We start from the raw sequence: 21,904 nt of genomic DNA, 5'->3' as shown, positions 1-21,904 counted from the left end.
ATAGCCTGCCAGGTTCCTCTGTCCATGGGATTTCCTAGGCAATATTGCAGTGGGTTGCCATTTCCGTCTCCAGGGGATCTTCTCGACCTAGGGATCGAACCCACTTCTCCTGCATTGCAGGCGGATTCTTTACCACTGAGCCACCTGTGATAGTCCGTTTACAAGTGTGTACATATGTCAAAGCTCAATAAATTGCATACTTTAAATGGATACAGTTTATTGTATTAAAAATTACACCCCAATTATTCTTTAATGAGACCCCCTGCCCCCGCCACAACTGAAGTGACTTAGCACACACCAAAAAGGGCAAAAAACAAAAAAAGAACAAATCAAAAATGAAAAAAACCTGGGTAAAGTCTCATTTTTTTTTAAGAATGGAGGAGTCTAAAGAGCAGGTCTTATAAGCCCATGACCTGTTTTTCCATTTTGAGCACATTCTTCAGGTGTGGGGGTTGAGAGTGGCACAGAAGACTGAAGACACCCTACCCATCAAGTAAGTGAATGAAAAAGTTGAAGCACCTCAGTACTCAGTGAGCATTTTAAACTACAGCACAGCAAAGTGGTTTAGAACACAGACTTAGGCTTAAAAGAGATACACTTGGGTCTCAATGTTGGCACTGCTGCTATCTGTAGAGTGGTCACGAAGTCCCTGGGACTGCAAGTTCAAGGTTACCTCATTTCCCTTCCTTTGCCATTCAATTTTCCTTCACATGGGCTGGCAGTGGCCACAGAGTCTCCAGGCATATGATTCTGCTGAAAACAGATGATGATGGAAAAGCAGACTCAGGCACCAGTCTTAACCTTTAGGAGCCTACTGACACATCTGTGAAATGGGAATATCATCTGGCTATCATGTGACTGAAATGGACATGTCACTTGGCAGGAGCCACAGCAGCTTGGCTTATCACAGGTGCCCAATAAATATTTGTTGAGGAATGCATGAATAAGCGGATGTATTTACTAAAGTGAAGGCAGAGTTTATAAGGATGTGTATGCACAGATGTGTAGGTTAGAAGGCTAACAGGTTGATAAAGAAATGAAATAATGTAATTTAGACAGACTACAAGAAATCAGGTTGCTAATGAGCATAAGTGTAGTGATGTACACTGTGTTATATATTCATACAAATCAGGGTTCATTGAAATTGTGAAGAGAATCCATTTGACCAAAAATCTGAATGAGCAAAGCTTCTCAAAAATCATTTAAAAATTTTACGATGGCATTAAGTATTAGGAGTCTGACTTTTCAGCTTTTATTCTATTTTGTATAAGCCAAACAGGTGGCTGGAACTGAAGACCTCATAGCTCTTTTGCTGATATAAATCATTCACCAGTTTTATGACCAAGTTTAGAGTAACAATCTGAATTTTATTACAAACAAAAAATAAATCTAAAAAGCTTCCTTCAATTACATAGTATGCACAAGGATTTCTGCATTACATCATTTTACATAAAATGTTCTGAATGACAGAAGTAGCCAACTTCCTACCATTTGAAGAGAGGAGCTGACCGCTGAAAACCACACACATTTACAGAAAGAAACAAGAGTTTCACAGGGAAGGCCTGTGATCTCTGGCTACAGGCAGGAGCTGAAACTAGGAACACAAAAGAAACTTGGAGAAACGGAAAAGACATTCAATGCTCTAAAACACTTCAGCAAAAATAGTCAAACATTTGTAAACAACTTTTAAACAGATCTCTTCAATATACTATGTGGCTATAAGGTAAATATTCTTAACTGATTTTTATTTGACTCAAAAAGTCTATTGTAACTGCTGAGGAGCATTTCCCTGTAAGTTAGATAAAAGCTTTGTTTTCTTCCCCTGGAGGCAAAAATAAAATGTAATTAGCGCTTATTCAAGGACTGCCTGTGAATTTTTCAGACTAGGACCTTTTAGATACTTCCATGTTTGTTAGCTATTCCCATCCCCCCAAAATACATGAGTTAGAAGAAATGGTAAAGCCAGAATTAATAACAAATTTGGTTCCTTGTTAACATCTCTGAAGGGCTGACGGGTAAGAACACTGGTGAAACCGGCTACAGATTTTAATTAACCCTGCTATCTTTTTTTCCCCTTCATCAAGAATAATAAGGACTTAAAAACATGAGCTTGGCAATGCAAGAACTTAGAAACGAAGTAAGGCTGAATTGTGCTCAGTGTGCAGGACAACTGCAGCACTGGAAACCCTAGGAACATAATGTAAACAGACACATGAGGGTTTAACAGCCTTTTCTGCATCTGGCACCATGACTTAAAACTATTTTCTTCCATTTACCTATTTGGGATATTTTTATGAAGTGACTGCAAATAGCAATAACAATAAACTTTCCCTTTAAGTATGTAATGTATAACAAAAACACATTAATGACCAGAAATAAAATCTACAATCTGCTAAATCCTAATGGAAAAGTTCCGTCTTAGCATCCACGCTTGGCTATCTCATGCTCTGAGATGATTAGAAAAGTCTCTAAACACTGGCTAGGTCCCTTTTGGTGGAGTGACAGATGTACAAACAAGCGTAATACTATGAAAGAGTGACGCTTTTCCTTAAAGTTATTCTCCATGTCAATTTTATTCGACTACTAATACATTGAGCCTAATATCACCTTTGGCTAGGTAATTAAATTATTTGGGAATGAAAACTCTGTTTATTTAAATGAAATAAGTCAATATTTATTGATATTTATCAGAAACTTTTAAATAATAGATTCTGAAGAAGCTAAAAATGACACAGTTAAGTACAAACTGTCCTTTACCTTTATTGCTTGTATACACAAGAAATACATTATAAAACTAGTGGGAAGAGGAAAAAATAATGGAAGAAAAAGTTACCTGCTTTAGTATTTTTAAGAATAGTTTTGATAACTTCTTAGATCAACTTGCTTATCTGAAACAGAGCAAAACTACAATACAATCACAATATAATTCTAATAATCACAGCAATTATGCTTTCATTTTTAATTTTCTCTTCATAAAACATTAATGCTATAAAAATGAGGTTGATGACATCCTTATTTAAAAGACACATTATACTGGTATCAAAATGTAGTTTATTTTAATACCAACTGAAAAAATAGAGCTTATATAGTCTATTATTTCAATGAAGTTTTATTATTACTTTTATTTTCAAAGTTGGTAGCAAAGTTACTGTTAACAATATAAATTTTTTCTTTATAAGCGAAATTCCTTTAAAAGTGTTGAAACACTTTAAAAGTGTTGAAAGGCATTCTAGGATGGGCTTGCAAGGAAAATCAATCATTCCAATATTGATAAATAGGATACTTGATGAATTGAGATTTATTCCTTTAACTTCCTCACTAACTTGTCCTGATTTGTCAGGTTTTTTACTCATTTGGTATCGTAAAAGTAGTTTAGGCCTGAGCCTTTTAGCTGGAGCAATTATTTCCATTTTCCATGATTTCTCTTCAGTTTTCCAAATATACAATAAAACAATACAATAATCACTGCAGGAAGGAATGATCAGTTAAGTTGGATCATGTTCATTTACCTTTTAATTTCATTTAAGGGATATTAATATTAGTCATAAAAGCTTTACAGTTTCAGCACACATACACGCAATCACAGAATTAAAAATCTTTATACCTTTTAAGAAAAGGGTTCCACTTTGTTCAATGTATCATAGTCAAATTTAAGTCTAAAGAAATACACTTCTATTAAATACAGCGGCCATCACTTACCTTAAAGTTTATGGATAAAGTTCAGTACTGATCCAAGGATGCTGGCATCAAAGCCCTCCCTCTCAACTATCCCTAGTTTCTGCATTTCTATAATGTACCACCAATTATTCTAGATTTATAATACCCTGTCTTTAACTTGGTATATACCACCTTTTGGATAAAAAGATTATTGGTTGTTTGAGATGAGATACAAGAACAAAATCATTCTTGAGGTTCCACCTCGAAAAAAAGACGATGTTTGCTCATAGCAGCTAGTTTGACACCCCTGTTTTCCTTAGGCTAGCCTTCACACAACGAGCATGCATATACAGCCATGGTTCACTGCATCTGTTCTGAAGTTGAGAACTGCTGCTTATTCAAGTACAGATGCCCCCATGTGATGTAAGGAGACAGTTGAATTGCATGTCCACCATGAGAAAAGGAAAATAAACGATGAAACAAATGCAGCAAATATAGGCAGCTGGCATTCAGAACACGCCAAAAAGCTAACACTCATGAATTGTCATTATAAGGGTCTTTCTTTCCTTTAAAAAAAAAAAAAAAAGTCTTTCTTTGCATATTTTGAAATTTAAGGGTCCCAGAGAATCATGAAGTGCCTTGTCGTTTTTGCTGCTGACTCCTGATGACCTCTAGCTGTTTTTTGCATTGCTGATAGTAAGTTGAAAGGCTTTTGTTTTCATCTAAAAGCTTTTTATGTTCCTGCACCAGACGAGATGTATTTTGCTGGTCCTTTTCATCCTGGTCCAGTTCTGCAACTAGTTCCTGCCTAAAAACAAATACCACACATTACATAGGATGGAAATATTCCTACCTTAACAGCTGGTGATAAAAGCTCTAAATAATTAGAACTTTGATTCTGGGTCTATCATTATACATCTTAGGTACACTGCTGCTGCTGCTACTAACGGAGAAGGCAATGGCACCGCACTCCAGTACTCTTGCCTGGAAAACCCCATGAATGGAGGCTAGGTACACTAGTCGGACACAATTATGGGCTGGAATGGAAACTATCATCTACTCTTCTAGCATACCCATACAAATATCATACTCCTTTTAATAAGTGTAACTGTACTTAGATAAGTAGTGAAAACAGATAAAATGGTATAATAAAGTTCCAGAAAATTTCATTTGTTACCCCTTGTATGTAGGAAGGAAGAAAAAAGGCTGGGAAGAGCTTACTCTGGCTCCACTTAAAAGTAACCCGTGAAGTTTTAATCATTCACATTTGACTTTCACATTCCCGTTTTCATATGCAAAGTTGAAGTCACAATTGTATTCAACTACAATGCAGTGGTAGCTAATAAAACATTGCCAAGATAATTAAAATAGGTGCTATCCAACTTAAATCCTACTTAAATCCAACTTCATTTCCTACTTTGAAAATAATGAATGAAAAAATGAATACAAAGTACCACCCTTGCAATTATTTTTGAGAAAAACCAGAGTCTTTTACAGCCTGATAAAATTTTTTAAGTGCCTTTTATTTAGAGGATATTATGTATTAGTTCCTAAAGGGACTCTACTAGAAACAACTGAATAATTAATGAAAGGCTCTCAAACAAAAATTTACTAGTAACATTTCTTAAAGTACTTAAAACAGATTAAAACTGCCATATTTTTTTTACAGCGTCCCTCAATTCATCCTGTGTTTTTTTTTCCAGCACAGAATTCCTCTTTCAAATGATTCAAGTATGAAAACAGTACAGATTAAACATGTGACATAAGAAATAGCTTTTTTCCTTAACATAAAGTGTGACAAAATTCCATAGTTCTACAGTTCATACAGTTTAATATTTAATCTATTTAGCTTTACCTTTAAAATGTTAAACTGAATTTATCAAAATCATGGTATTAGAAAATTGTGAAAAAACCTTTTTTCTCCTTTCTTGAAAGTACCACCATAAATCAGTGTCAAAGGAGTAAAATTTCATGAAGGTCATGTTCAAGAAAACGGAAACACTGTTTCTTAAGAATCTCAAGTAGAGAAGAATGGAAATGGGACTGTATTTCTTTAAATGGGGAGAAAAGTAGTCTATTTCCCAGAGCAACGTGTGAGTATTGAACTCCTCAGAAAAACACTCAGAGATGAAATAAAGCCCTCTAATAAGTCATTCTACTCTCTGAAACATATACCTGGAGAGACTCTACCAAAATGTTTCTAAGATAAAGCACAACTAAACAATAGTAAATCAAATTATTTTACCTGTGTCCAAGGACAATAAATCTGTTTACCAATAAACCTAAATAGCTTTTAACTTTAAAATTCTGAGAACATAAAATATATGGTTAAGATCACCTATTTATTTCCCTTATGTCTTGCTAATATAATAAAATTCAGTCAAGAGTTCAGTCATACATGGAAAATTAGCCAGGGGTGCTTAAAAAACATAAATATAGAAGATTCTTTAAAAAACTAGGAATAAAACTACCATATGACCTAGCAATCCCACTCCTAGGCATATACCCTGAGGAAACCGGAAGTGAAAAAGACACATGTATCCCATTCATTGCAGCACTATTTACAATAGCTAGAACATGGAAGCGACCTAGACGTCCATTGACAGATGAATAGATAAAGAAGTTGTGGCACATAAACACAATGGAATATTACTCAGCCATAAAAAAGAACACATTTGAGTCAGTTCTGATGAGGTGGATGAACCTAGAACCTATTATACAGAGTGAAGTGAGTCAGAAGGAGAAAGATAATATGGTATTCCAATGCATATATATATGGAATCTATAAAAATGGTACTGAAGAATTTATTTATAGGGCAGCAATAGAGAAACAGACATAGTAGAATAGACTTTTGGACATGGGGAGAGGGGAGGAGGCAGTGAGATGTATGCAAAGAGTAATGTAGAAACTGACATTACCATATGTAAAATAGCCAATGGGAATTTGCTGTGTGCAGGAAACTCAAACAGGGGATCTGTATCAATCTAGAGGGGTGGGATGGGGTGAGAGATGGGAGGGAGGTTCAAAAGGGAGGGGATATATGTACACCGATGGCTGATTCATGGTGAGGTTTGACAGAAAACAACAAAATTCTCTAAAGCAGTTATCTGTCAATAAAAAAATTAAAAAAAAAAAAAAAGAAAAAACATAAACATAGAGAAAAGCTCCACATGAGACATATACTTTATGATTAATTCCAAGAATTATGGTTTTCATGTCTTTAAACAATATTGCACCTTAGCACATTTTAAACTCAAAATACCAATTATTTATTTTTATTCATAAAAGATAACTTACTTTCTCTGTAATAACAATGCAATTTCTGTTTGGACTTTCATGTATTCCTGTGCCATCTTACAATGCTGTTCAAACACTGCCATAGATTCTTTGGAGTTTGGGCATGGTGCTAGAGGCTGGAAATAAATCACAAATGTTAAAAACATAATTAAATCAAATCTCAATATCTAGCTGAGCATTAAGACAGACACTGTAATAAGACTTTTATAGCACTAAAGCAATGATCTTTTAAAAATAAGTGTTAAATAAACCAGGCCTAGAAAATCTCAGTGTCCTTTGCCAGTGTTAACTCAGATCTTAAATTTATACTTGCTGTTTTCAAACTTTTGAACCATGACTACCGTACTCTTGACCTCTGGTTTTACATTTCAGTTGCCAAACTATTATACTGAAAGATGTTTACAGCTCTCATACTCAGGCAGAGAAGTGTATTACTTATATTTTAGTCACCATGAACATGCCAATGTATCACAAAATCTATTAAGGAGAAATGAGCTTATATGAGTTTTAAATTTTAATACACTAACAATGAAGAGCCAAGACCTATTCTTGGCAGCTGAACAAAGATGAGAGTATTTTAAGGTGATTGTTGGATTCGAAACATATGATTCTGGCAATCTCACCAACTTAATTGAGAATCAATTATTTCAATTTGATTTTTAAAAGTTTAAGGAGGCCAACTGAAAGCATAAGTAAATGCATACACAATGACAAATAAGAACACAACCACCAGCTTTAAAGACAAACTTCTCTAAAAAGGAAAAAGGAAACTGCTGAGAAAGTACTCCTTTACCTGTAGTTGGTGATCCAGTGTAAGATATGCCATTGGGATGGAATTATCTGATCCATTGGTATCTGGAATTACAGCATGTGTTTTATTTATTTGCTGTCATAAATAATTAAAAACAAAGCAAGAAAGCAGATGATTGTTTTTCCTAGAGAAAAAAGTTATTGCTACTGGTAATTTTTTATTTCTAAAGGTAAACAGAGGACATCCAATTACAGATAATTGGAGTACAACCATACTCTCATGCCTAAATTTAAGCTGGCTATGAACTGAACACCATATATTAAAGCATGTAAGCCCTTGTTTAATTAAAATCAAAAACAGTCATATGGGACCTTTATATTTTAAATTCAGTCTTATGGACTTCTACCTAATCAAGCCTCACATTCCTTCTCTCCTCGATCACATTAAGTTTACTATAAGGCTGTGCCAACTCAGCAATTATCAGTGTTCCTTCACAGGGAAAGGGGGAAAGCAAGAGGTACATTCTTTTCCAGTAGGTCAGCCTCAATTAGCAAAGATTCTAGCCGCCCATCCCACTCCTCCCAATGAGAATCACTGCAGAGAACGAGAGGTGTTACTGATAGGAGTGTATTACACACATGGACAGCAAGAAAAGTGTGACTTAATGTCAAAACAATTAAATGGGTTAACTCGAACAACCAACCAGCCAATTTATCAAAATATCTGAACACACAAGTTTTGTTTGTATTTCAAAAAGAGGTAAAACTGCCACAACAACTCGCTAGAGAAGCATGGGTCGCTCTCTTCCCAATATGAACATGTATATATGTTTCTAGGAGCAGGAAGGATAACTGGGAGGTAATAGAGACTTTCCTATTTCAGAAGTAGCTGCTTCCCCAGTATTAACAGAGAATAAATGAGTTAAGCATATGAGCTATTCACCCTTTTTCTGTTAGAGACTCCAGGAAAGAGTGGTGTAGATGAAGGCAAGGTCAGGAAGACAGCCAGGCACTTCCTCAAATACAATAAAAAACTAAGACAGTTAGATGGTTCAATAACCTAAGTTACTGCTGACTGATATTCCAGTTTTGTTATTTGTTTTTTTAAAGCCACTGAGAATGTGTTTTCAAATAACTCCAAAAACTAAGCTAATTCAGAGCAGATGAGATAATGTATTTAAGGAATACCATGCAGTGCTAGCTAGTCTCTGGGGAGGACTCAACACATGGCGCTGGTTCTTCCTTTTTAATTATTGTCTTTGATACTAAGTGAAGAATTGGGAAAGCACAGCAATTTAAGATATTCAAGTTTACATTTCAGATTTAAAAAGTCATGTTAAACTGTTGCTGTTGTTTAGTTGCTAAGTTGTGTGCTGGAGTGCAATAAAGAAGGAATAACAGAGTATTGCCTTAGAACTTTAACCCTAAAATCATATATTAATGCAAAGGCTTTCTTTGAAATAGCTAAACAAGAAATACATTTATTTTTCTGATGAAACCTCTCCCCACCCCCTACAATAGTTTCAAATAATTCCTCCACTGATTACTGCTTTTCACAAAATTAAACTTATTAAAAGTGATTTCCTCTGAACTTACTGGAAAAATTAAGTGTCTTCAAATTTCTTTAATATTTCTACTCTTATCACTCTTTCTTAAATCTTTGATACTTCATATATCATATTTAATCAGTCCCCTTTCCCAATATGTATTTCAGAATTAAACATATCAATGTTTCACAGTATTCTGGGGGTTAAAAAAAAAAAAAAAAGAGTCCAAGGATTGTGCTATTTTCAAACAATTTTAAAGCCCTCTGATGGTGGGAATTAAGGTCCTTTACTAAATTTCATCTGTTGTCTGAATCCAAGAAGTGAGATTTTACCTTCTCACTTAAACTGAAATTCAGCTTTCAGTTTCTGGTTACAAGGCTTTCCTGACAGCTCAGTTGGTAAAGAATCTGCCTGCAATGCAGGAGACCTGGGTTCAATCTTTGGGTTGGGAAGATCCGCTGGAGAAGGGAAAGGCTACCCACTCCAGTACTCTGGCCTACGGAATTTCATGGACTGTACAGTCCATGGGGTTGCAAAGAGTTGGACATGACTGAGCGACTTTCACTTTCTGGTTTTAAGACAGCAAGGTTATTCCATGAAAGTCTGTCTTATAATGTTTTAATTGCTGATCAAATCTAACTTCCTTTCCTAAATATCAGAATTGATATTGAGTTGGTTAAGTCAGGTAAAACCTCTCGTCCAGTCTCTTAAACACAAAACTTATAACTATCTCATATTCTCTAAGTATATGCTCCCTTCAACTAGAATGCTGTCTTCTCCTTTCTGCTTTATGACTAAATAATAAATCTCATTATTTTTTTTTTAAAAGTCACAGACTATGCCAGGTCTTATCTATAATTACTAAAACACTCAGCTTATACTGTAAATGTAGCAGTTTGTTATATACCATGATGAGTTTACTTTTAATGTGTCAGTACCATGACTCTAATCAGAATACAAACAAATGGGGCATGACTCATGTTTCAGTCTTTGCAAAGTACTAGGTACAGGGCCATCTCTTGAGTGAGTGTCCCCCCACCACTGTGGCACGCTCTACTGGATCCAGGTTATCTCTCTTACTAGCTGCTCTTGGGTATGTCTGTCTTTTTTTATCCCCAATATATCACAAGTAGAAACCCATATTATAAGAGCACTATGCATTACAATTATTATTTTGTTCTTTTTCTCTGAAAAACACAAAAAACTGCTGCCCTTTTAAATTAAAAAACCCAATGAATTAGGTTGTTTTAACATATGCACTTCTACATTTTTTTCTTGGTCAGTGGGCCTTGAAAGAAAAAGGTTTTACCTGTCTCTTCCCTACAATTTATTCTGTTAGCTTCAGTATCAATATTTTTCTTAGAAACAGTGCAAAGCTGAACTTTATTATTTACAAACTTAAACCAGATTCTCAATACCTAAAATTATATTCAAAATTATTTAAAAACAATAACCACACATTTATAGTATATTTCACAGCAGAGATGAAATTTAGTTGATACTGAAACCTGGACTTATGTATGATGCCTAGCTATTGGTGTTTTGTGGTATTTTAGGTTCCAGAAAAGGAACAAAGAGAGATGGAAGTTGGAAGAAGAAGAACACATAAAATGGAATCACAGCAGTTAAATGAGAGGGATGTAGGAGAACTCTGATTTTGCCCTCATGAATTCGCTATCTGCCCCACTTTGACTGGGATGTCTAGGTTAGTCCAGGATGAAATGAGAAGACCCAGCAAATGCTGTAATGCCAGGGCAAGTATACCCTCATTGAAGGATGTGTGAATCAAAGAGAGCTAAAACTACCTGAATGTCAACAGTCAAATCTGTCAAGATCATTTCCCTGTCCCTTTCTGAGGAGAAGCCTGTCATGATAAACATGTGCTGAGTAGTGGGCAATGTTCTGGAAAATTGGAGGCTGGGCTGTGATGGGGGTGAAATTTAGGAGTTTCTGCCACCACTAAATTTAAACTTTCTAAAACTAGGGAGTACATCCAAGGCTAAATATAGTTCTATCTTACATGACACAGAGAAAAGCCACCCAGTTAATTTTTTTAATTGCATTATGAACTTGACGATACCATGTCAAATATCTATAAATACTTATAAGCAGAATTTCAGTTTGTAAAGACAGAAAGCTGACTTTTTAATTTCAATTTAATTGCCATTATTAATACCATTGTTGATCTGATATAAAATCCCAAATGGTTTAGTTTTTCGAGGTCTAAGAGATCATCTTCCCTCTCTGACACAATAACATATAAATAATTTTCATAGAAGAATATTCTGCATATTTATCAAGGTATCCTCTGAATGCTAAAGAAAAGTTAATTTTATTATGGCACATAATTTCCTGGTTACCCATAATGAAACTATTTCATTACTACCTTCAGACAGACAGATTTTACTTATATTCTGATTTTGATCAGTTAAGTTATTCATGTTGGAGAGTTTTAATAACTCTTCAGTTCAGTTCAGTTGCTCAGTTGTGTCTGACTCTTTGCGATCCTATGAATCTCAGTACGCCAGGCCTCCCTGTCCATCACCAGCTCCCGGAGTTCACTCAGACTCACGTCCATCGAATCAGTGATGCCATCCAGCCATCTCATCCTCTGTCGTCCCCTTCTCCTCTTACAGGCCTTTAAAAATCTATTTAACAGGCTATTTATGTGACGGAAATGAGGTCTCTCTCTCAGTTAAAAATGATTCAGAAGGTCAAAGGACAGAAAAAAAAATTTTTTTCTTACCAAGGTACACAATATCTTGTATTTTTAAAACAAAACACTGAGTTGAAGATGATTACTTTACCATCCTGTTTTTAGTTATTCAAAAAATGAGAATTAACTACTATCATTACTACCAGAAGGATATATTGTAATAGAAAAATCAGATTGAAATATCAACAACAGAGTATCTTTCTACTTAAAAAATCCCCAAACAAACCATCTTCAAAATACAGGTTTAGTATGGCGGGGGCGGCGGGGGGGGGGGGGTGGGCGGGGGCGGTAGAAGGGGAACCACATGAGGAAAAGTAGTTTCCGTCTTAGTAGTCAAAAAGATATTTTAAAATTTATTGCTAAATATTCGATTTTATTAATAGGGAAATCTAAACTACAGTATAACGCCAGTCTTTATAAACATTAGAGTTATCACATGATTAAATGAACATAAACATGATAAATTCAACTTTATTGAGGAAATAAACTGGTCACCTGTGGAATCATCAGGGGTCCATGGATGACTGCGAGCTGGCTTTTCTGAGGTTGGTCCTGAGGTAGTGATCATTCTGACGCTAGGACTGGATGACCTACTGCTCACCTGGAGGAAGAAATGACAGGAGGAACAAAGTGTGATTTTGATATAAAAACAAAAATAACGAGAAAATTTCTATTCTAAGGCAAAGGAAAGACTTCCATTTTTATCAGAAGAGGTTCTAAAACACTTGCAAGAAATCAAATAGATCCTCTAGGAATATTATATTAATATATGTATGCTAAAATTTTATATGCATTCACACCTAATACCTCTTAGAAACCAATAAGCTTGCAAGAAAGTAAGGGAAATGCTCTGAGACCAGAAATAAAGTCTAGCAAGTGCTTAAGCTGCTAGCCCTGGGCATTTCAGCTGAAGCCCAATGGCCTGGAGCTTCTCTGTTCTGCCTGCCTGCTGTCCTCAGAGGAACAGGCACAAAGTCTGGGGTCTTTGCACAATGGGAGTAGGACTGGAGAACCTCCTGCTTAAAGCTAAAACCCAAGCAGGCCTCATTCTCAGTAAACTAGAAAAACAAAACCACAAAACCTACCCTACAAAAGCGGTAACAAGTAAATCTGTCCACCTTAAGTAGCAGCTCTGGGTACAGGGTAGAAAATGTAGCTGCCATCAATCAGTAAAAAATTTCCAAACTCGATGGAAGATGTAACAAATTCCAACCATAACAAAGCCCAAGCAGAAAAACATAAGGAGAAAACCTACATTACAGACTTAAACACAGGCCATATTACAGTCAAATTCTAGAAAACAAAGAAAATAGAAGACAGTAAAATGCAGCCAGAGTGAAAAGATCATCCATGAATACCAGTTAGATCCTCAGCAGCAACAGGGAAGACAGAAGTAGAATATGTTCAAACTGCTGAAAGAAAACAACTGTCACCCTAGATTTGTTCAGTCATCAAAAATGGGAAGAATGAGGTCAAAATAACATTCTCAGATGAACAAAAACTGAGGTTACCGCCCACAGACTCTTACCAAAAGAATTTACCATCACGATGAGATATTTTGATACTCCTGTGATATATAAAAGGGTCCAAAAACCAAACTATGCTCACAGTAAAACCTGACCTTCATAAAAAGCAAGTTTGGTCTAAACATATTTGTGAACCCTATGCTTAAAAAGGGATTCCCAGGTGGCACGGTGGTAAGGAATCCGCCTATCAATGCAGGAGACATAGAGATGCAGGTTCAATCTCTGGGTCAGGAAGATCCCCTGGAGGAGGGTAGGCAACCCACTCCAGTATTCTTGTCTGGAGAATCCCATGGACAGAGGAGCCTGGCAGGCTGTAGTCCATAGGGTCACAAAGAGTTGGACACAACTAAAGCGATTTAGCACACAAACACACACATGCTTAACAAAAGGATTATGCATTCTTTTCAAGCACCCACGGAACACTTTTGCAAAATGATATAAACATTAAATGGCAGATAATTAGGTTGTTGTAACTATAAGATGAGAATATATGAGTAGACTTGTAGCACCTAACAATTCCTTTCCTAGTTCAAAATTACAGTTCTTTTACAAAACATAGACAGTGACCAAGCCTGGTCACAAAGGTATTTTTCTCTTTGAGTGTAATTACAGTCTGTTCAGACATGAACTCCAACTTGGGCCTGAAATGCTTTATACTACTCTTAAAGTCTGTGATTCCTCAAAAACATGAAAATCTCCTAAGGGCATAGATCATGTGTACTTTTCTACTGGTCACTCCAGGATTAAGGAGATTGCTGAATACATCATATAATGAATAAAAACCACATACATGGTAAAGAACCATATAATAAAGACTCATTAATAATAACAAGCTTTTGGTATTCAAATGTAAGACTGGTGTTTAGGTTTATTTACCACTGATATATAATAAGAATGAGAATATACACCATAGAGAATGGTGATGAAATAATCAACTGTTATTTTTAGAATGCTGTTAACCTCTGTAAACAAATAGATATGACATTATTCCTCAGTCCTTTAACCTTCTTTGTCTGAAAGCCAAGTCTTGAACTAATAAGTACCGTGATATGACCACAGTTATAATTTCTATTGCAAATACAGAGCAATTTTTCTTCAGAGTGCTAGAAGAAGAGGATTTCAGTCAGCCTAATTCTTTGTCAATATTTTACATATAAATATTTGTCACATATGAGAACCAACATCAGTTGTGAGAAATTAAACAAGATAAAATACAAGATTAGGTTTACAAAGTATAAGAATGAATTCTGTACACTAAAAAAAAAGGTCACTGAATATGTGGTATTAAAACAAATAATCCCACTTGAACCTAGTATGAATTATTATAATCCTTAAACTTAAATCTTTTCCAAGAGAATTCTTTGCTACTTTATTTCTCTCATCTCATCTCATGTGCACACTCATTTGTTCTACTTCAGATTTCCCAGGAGTTCTAAAACTAAGAAATAAGGCTAATATTTTTAGGTCATCTCATAACTGGTCTTTCTTCAAGGCTATAAGAAAAGCTACAACTTAAATTTAAATCCATAAATTAAGTAAACCAGTCTTTATATTTCAAGGAATGAGCATCTCAACAAGTAACACAATATGCTAACATTTGTATTAAAAAAAAAAAAAAACTAAAGAAATACTCAAAAGCAAACCATATTTTTTGAATACCTGAAAAAATCCAAGGCATAAATCAGGACAGGTAATACTTTGATAATTTAAAAGAAGTATCAAACTGCTGGCAACTGAGTATGAAGGAAGTCTTATTTTTATAGTAGCTGTTTAAAAAAAAAAAAATCACTGATGGCCATAAATGCTCTGAAAACTACTAAAACTCATTTAGGTTGCTCCTTCCTTCAAGACATTTACAATTTCCTTCAAGACATTTATAATTACTTTATTCTCAAAGAAACGGAAAAGTTTAATAAGAAATATAGAGAAACTTGACTTACCACAAGGACTGGCTATGAAAGTGGTTCAGAAATGCCACACAGCAATTTAAGGCAGCAAAAGAATACTAAGCCAAATTTAAACTGCAGGGCGAATGACCATCAGTAGACACGAACCCAAACTGGACTTGGACCAAAACTTATAAAAAGGAATTGGGAGTTATTTACAAACAAAAATAAAGCTTTGCTTTTTATGTTTCACCTGAAAGACTGGGAAAATATTTTCATAAGTTAAGAATCTACGGCCAGGGTTACTATTAGACTGACATCTGAAAGCTATTTAAAACCCTTAGGAATCATCTTAGTTGCTAAAATTATAGGAGTACAAAACAGAGATTAAATGTTGATTTATATGATATTTTTGTGAAGTAACATCTGAAGAGCATAAATATTCAAAAGAAATGGGTATCAGTAGGTAATGTGGATGTACAAGGGTACTTACCCCATGACGATAATCACAAATTAATTAAATCTATACATGAAAGGATGTACTAAAAATATTCTTTTTAATCCAAAATTATGGGCTCAATCTAATTCTGGCTTCACCACGGTTTATTACAAGACAAATTTTAGAATTTTATTTTTCTTATATGGTCTTTAAATTCTCCAATAGGAAGGTATACTATGAATAAGGAATTATTTAGGAATTATAATTATGTAGGCTTCTGATTTAGAGCTTGAACAGAAAATTATTATTATAGACAAAAGAAATAGTATGAAAAATTGTATTCCTTAACTAAATAATGACAATGTATGATAATACATCTTTTGATATGTGACAGAAGGCCTTTAAAGCAGATACTTTCTATAGTCTCTGTACAGAAGCTTCCCTTATGATACAGAAAGAAATGAATGCCAAAGGATTTTACATCTTTTCAAGTGGTAGTTTTATTTTTCTATAGTAATATAATGAGAAAAAGTGGTAAGAGACCTGGGGGCAGGCATACAAGCATGTACCAAGCATCTACTGGTGTGTCTGGTACTTTCACATGTTGTAAGAACCCTGGGGGTTGGACATTATGGTCCCCACTGGTACATAATGTTGAAGCTCAGGGAAATGAAGGACTTGCTCAAAGCCACATATCAGGTCAGTAAAGGTAGATTCTTGAGTCCATATAAAAATTAGTATGTCTGGTTCTCTGAATAATCACAATTGTATCATACTGCAGCTGTAATTTGTCATTGACTGCAGCACCCTCCAGGAGAAATCTTGAAAACAGATCTATAAATTTATTATCAAGGAGGATTAGCCTTGCTCAAAAATACAGTACAGTAAAAACTGATAAACAGTATTTAAATAATTAGTGATGATGCAGACCAAATGAAGCCAAACACTTGAAACTGAAGGGGTCTGGAATTACTTTACCATGCGTTGCATTCAGTTTTATATGCAAGACAGCACGATAGAGTGTAGAGTTCGTGTGCTTTTGGAATCAGATCTGGATTCAAAACTTGATTATAGCAAATACTAGCCAGTGCCAAGGGAAGTAAGACTTAGGTAAGTTTCTCTAAGCCTCAGTCTATCTATCTGCAAAATGGGAAAATAAAAAGTACCAAACTTTCAGGTTAAAATGTCAATAACATATATTAGAAGCCTGACAGTAAAGGCACAAAATGGGTGCACAATAAACAAAATGCAGTTGTTATTACTGAAGTTCTCCAGTTGATCTGGATGTAAGTCTGATCTGCCCAAACAAGCTCCTGGGAGACCGGGAGACTGGGCCTTCTTGGTCTGTCAATGTACCCTGGTCAAAGCCTACCACGAATGCACCTACCTGTAGTGGAGTGAGTTGGGTTTAGTATCTGTTGCTGCTGCTAAGTCGCTTCAGTCGTGTCTGACTCTGTGTGACCCCATAGACGGCAGCCCACCAGGCTCCCCCGTCCCTGGGATTCTCCAGGCAAGAATACTGGAGTGGGCTGCTATTTCCTTCTCCAAAGCATGAAAGTGAAAAGTGAAAGTGAAGTCGCTCAGTCATGTCTGACTCTTCGCGACCCCATGGACTGCAGCCTCCCAGGCTCCTCCACCCATGGGATTTTCCAGGCAAGAGTACTGGAGTGGGGTGCCATTGCCTTCTCCATTAGTATCTGTTGCAGTAAAGCAAAGCACTCTCCCCCAAGGCACTTTGGGGGTGTTTCAGTAAGGTTTTAGGGTGGCTCAGACGGTAAAGCATCTGTCTACAATGCGGGAGACCTGGGTTCGATCCCTGGGTCGGAAAGATTCTCTGGAGAAGGAAATGGCAACCCACTCCAGTAACTCTTGCCTAGAAAACCCCATGGACGGAGAAGCCTGGTGTCCATGGGGTCGCAAAGAGTTGGACACAACTGAGCGACTTCACTTTCACTTACTAGAGGATTTAGGCTTTTGGTGAGTGATTTGAAGGAGGCCACAAGGAAGGAGGGGTTCACTCTAGATTGGCTACTGTCAGAAAGCAGTGGCAATTCTACCAGGAGGGCAGAGCAGAGTAAGGGTAAAGCTGCTAACTAGTAGAACAGCAGCAGGCACTCATATCCGCCGTGAGAGGGCAGTGTTTGGTTTTCTGTGGGTGGCACAGTGATCTTGTTTTCCATCTGTGCTTAGACAACACTGTAAAATGGCCCTGTTTTGTCTCATTTTTCATGATCTCAGAGTCACTTTGTCTACTGGTGTTCTGAGATACTGTTTATTTCCAGCTTCTTACAACACCAAGGCTTTAGTATGAGATCAGTTCCTCGACATCAGGGGTGGCTTTTTTCTCAAATGGAGGCCAGATCCATTACATATGCTTAATGAGCTTCCTGAATTAATAAAAACCTCAGTTAATTTAAAAGTGAGATGTATGCTGTGTGGATTCAATCTTTTACATGAACATTACACAAGCACTTTTAATTAAGAAGCTTGCTATGTTCACCATTCCTCCTCTCCATAGAAATGGCAGTATAAAAATTGCCAATTTTAGTTGACAGATGAAAACTTTAAATGATTTTATTAAGATCAATCTTGAATCAAGAGGCAAAGTAGAAACACCTATCCGATCACTTTCCTCTATGAGATATAATATTGAACTTCATCAGGAAACTCTCTTTTCCTCTGATGATTGTACTGGCTGGGCAAATACTTTTATGTTCTTTATCAATTTCCATGGCCAAAACAAACCAAAAAAAACCCCTATGCATCTGTTTAATCACTGCTTAGCCAGACTTTAAAAACAACTATACCTTCAATTTTGAAAATCCAGATTTGCATACTTTTCCTCTCCAAATAATGTTATTTTCATGAGTAATTAGAAAGATTTAATGGTCATTTATCATAAATAACATTTTCAGGGGAAAACGTTTTCACAGCATATTAGGATTACTATTTGTCACTCTCATCCCTAACTGGATATTAGGCATTTTAAGGTTGTCATATGTAAGTAATCCTGAATGAGTGGATCAATTTTAACACTGGCTAGGCAATGGTTCTATAGAACCTGTTTCACAATGAATTTTACCACTGTATCAAATTCCCCCTTATTCTAAACCTTTGGAGTATTCAGTGACAGTTCATGCAAGTCTGCCTCAGTTCCAGTGTTTTACTATCTCATGTACACATAAATATACATGCAAATAGTAGTGATCAAAGTCTCAGGCCATACAGGATTTGTGAGCAAATAAGTAAGGCTTGGTATGGTGAGGTCAGTCCTGAAATACAGTGATGCCTTTATCCTAGAACACAGAGAAAAAGCACTGGCAGATGCTCCTGAGCTGTCTTAGAGCAAGCCTCGCTAGAGTTTTTCATAACTGGAATGTCAATGGCAATAGTAAACAGCATTAAAAAGGCTGAGTTCATCAAACCTTTAAGGGATCAAAGCGAATACCAGATGTCAAGCTATCTATTACTAAATGCCCTGATTAATGCTTGAAGTATTTGAGGGGGAGAGAGTGGGAAATTTCATTCAAAAGTTCTGAGATCTCTCAAAAGCAGATATACTGAAAAAGATGCTATTAAATTAATAAAATTAAGATTTAGGATCACTTAATATCATAATAAATTAGTATTATACATATTTATTTTATGCATATATGTGTGCATATGCATATAGCTGTACATATATGAATTTGAAGGTGTGTGTGGGCATTATGAGAAATATTTCCAGATATAAGTGAAGATCAAAGATATTTATTTTTAAATATCTCAAGAAGTTTCTGTTAGTTAAGTTAGTTGATGGCTAGAAAAGGCTTTCAAATTTTTATTAACAACTACAAAGAATCTCTAAAATTTCAAGCATGTTATAAAAAAGAAGTAATAATAAACACCTTTTAAGATGAAAAATACTAACACGTTTTACCAGAAATTAAATTGCATTGGTTTTAACACATAATCCTGTAATTTTTTATGTGGTATTTTTATCACTTCAGATGCATGCTACAGTATTAAAATTTATTTCGGCACAACTGAAAGCAAATCAACAACAAAACCTCATAATTAGTTCTCACTTCATTTTAAGAATATGATATAAATTATACATGTTAGGTATTGATGTAAATAATAAAAAAGGCAATGATTGCTACTTTATATACTTGGTTGGTTAAAACTCTGCACCTGTTCAATAATGGCTTAAACTGCAGCACTGTCTGGGACATCTTCAAAGAGGTAAAGGGAGTTTAGAAGAACATCCAGAAATACAAAGATGAAGAATAAAACCCTTAACAACTGGGACAGAAGCCCTGCTAGAGTTCATACATTTGCTTAGTAAATACTGGCTTAAGGATGTTTAAAAATGTAAATCTAGCGGATATGACAAAGTAAAAGATTAGTTAGAGTCCACCAGGTATATCAGTGCCTGTGACCCCAGAGAAGTGACATCTTTATTGGGGGAATACTTAATCTCTTTAGTAAAAAGGAGGTTAACACTAATGATATATTTTGGAGGACAGTGTTAATGACAAATTGTCCCAAGTACAAAACTGAATACTTCCTTATTAAAGCATGTATGAAAACCACATAATACACACATAGCACTACTGAATTAACCCGTCTCTGCTTAGATTCAAGTTAATAATGGCATTTATACTTTTTTCCCCTTACATATTTAAGTTGATGATAATGAATTTCTCCATTATTATTTTAGGTCAACTTATAAAACTTATTTTGCAGAGGATACATATTCCAGTTAATTTTTGATTTGTGCCCATCGCTCATCTTCAAAGACAGAGAATTCGAATATTAAGTCTTACCTGACCAGGATCTGTTCCAGTAACAGTCAAGTCTTGGATGGATCTACGTCTTGGCTGCCCGTTGCCTTTTAAAAAAATAATAAAAAATTAAAATACTGAAATCTATTCAGAGACAAGAAGGGTTTAACTGCTACAGTAGGAAGCTGGAATTTGTTGCTCCTTGGATCTACACAGAATGTGAGAAAAACAAGTGTGTTCATTGTTAAAAGAGAAAGAAAGATGTAAGGAAAGAAAGAGAAACCGCTATAGTATTTTAACTCAAAAGCTGCTGGCTTACAATAAAGTGTGTCCTAATACAATAACCACCCCTACCACACGAAGAGCTGCTGAATTCTCTTCCACCATCTTCTGTCATGTACTTAAATAGATGACTGCTTGGGGGCTGGGGCTGATGACGGCATCTATTTCAAGGGCCTTACGTTACAGTTTCTACAGCAAGACAGCTAGCAAGTTGTGAGCCATGACTGGCTTTAACCAACAGCAGTACCTTGTTCGTTTCAGAGCTTAAAAGGATGCTTAGGCTTGAATTTATTGCACTGAGTCACACTTACCTAATCCCATTAGTCTTTGTCAGAATCTAGTAATTTATTATTTGTGAACAACAACTCTTAATTCCTAGTGGAGATGAATGACTCTCATTCCGTTCTCAAATATACAGGTTGTTGAAATGGGCTAGTGTGTTAACCCTGCTTCAGGAACTTCCATGCTAAACATAACTTACTTAAAAACCAGTTTATGAAAGAACCAGACAAATCCAAGTCTTCAGCAACATCGGGTGAACAATAGCTTCACTCAGCACTTCTATTTGGGAATAGGGCTGTTTACACAGTTATTTTCTAAGATGAGAGATCAGCTGTCTAAAAGGAAACACCAAAATACTATGAGTAACAGCTGACACAATAGTCAAAATTCTTTTGACTCTGAAGACCGTATTATGTAATAGTGGGCAGCGCTCAGACCACATACTCTAATAGTTGTGGCCTGATCAGCCGACAGAATTCATTCTTAAAATTTTATATCTCCATAACCTTCACTATCTTATTTTAAACCAATATATCCTAGCATCTTAATCAAGGTGACCCTACTATTTTGTACATACACTAAAAGGACCTTACAACAGAAGAATAATGTTTAATGCAATAGTACGTGCAGTGAATATAAAAACTCAAATTTATAGCTATCCTCGAAAGTATAACTCTTTTGTATTTAAAGCTATGTTTTAGAATTCTTTGCATAATCTTAAAGTTACTTCACATTTCTTTTTATTCCAAGCTCCA

General features: G+C 35.6%; 1 protein-coding gene across 7 annotated transcripts in view; it reads right to left on the bottom strand.

Annotated features, from left to right (window-relative positions):
- Positions 1 to 1,346: 1,346 nt before the first annotated feature.
- Positions 1,347 to 21,904, bottom strand: part of MAP3K7 (mitogen-activated protein kinase kinase kinase 7) — a 65,945-nt gene continuing 45,387 nt past the window's right edge. For 5 of the 7 annotated variants that reach the window (XM_059889739.1, XM_059889741.1, XM_005210872.5 and 2 more), the window contains 5 exons: positions 20,628 to 20,692; positions 12,464 to 12,569; positions 7,749 to 7,810; positions 6,956 to 7,071; positions 1,347 to 4,465 (listed from right to left, as the gene is read on the bottom strand). In XM_059889739.1, coding sequence (XP_059745722.1) covers positions 4,285 to 4,465; positions 6,956 to 7,071; positions 7,749 to 7,810; positions 12,464 to 12,569; positions 20,628 to 20,692 — 530 coding nt within the window. In that variant the 3' untranslated portion in view covers positions 1,347 to 4,284. 7 annotated transcript variants of the gene reach the window in all.

The sequence above is a fragment of the Bos taurus genome, chromosome 9 (genome assembly GCF_002263795.3).
Source record: "Bos taurus isolate L1 Dominette 01449 registration number 42190680 breed Hereford chromosome 9, ARS-UCD2.0, whole genome shotgun sequence".
NCBI lineage: Eukaryota > Metazoa > Chordata > Mammalia > Artiodactyla > Bovidae > Bos > Bos taurus.
Note: the sequence above shows the minus strand (reverse complement) of the source record. Positions and strands in the feature narration are given on the sequence as shown.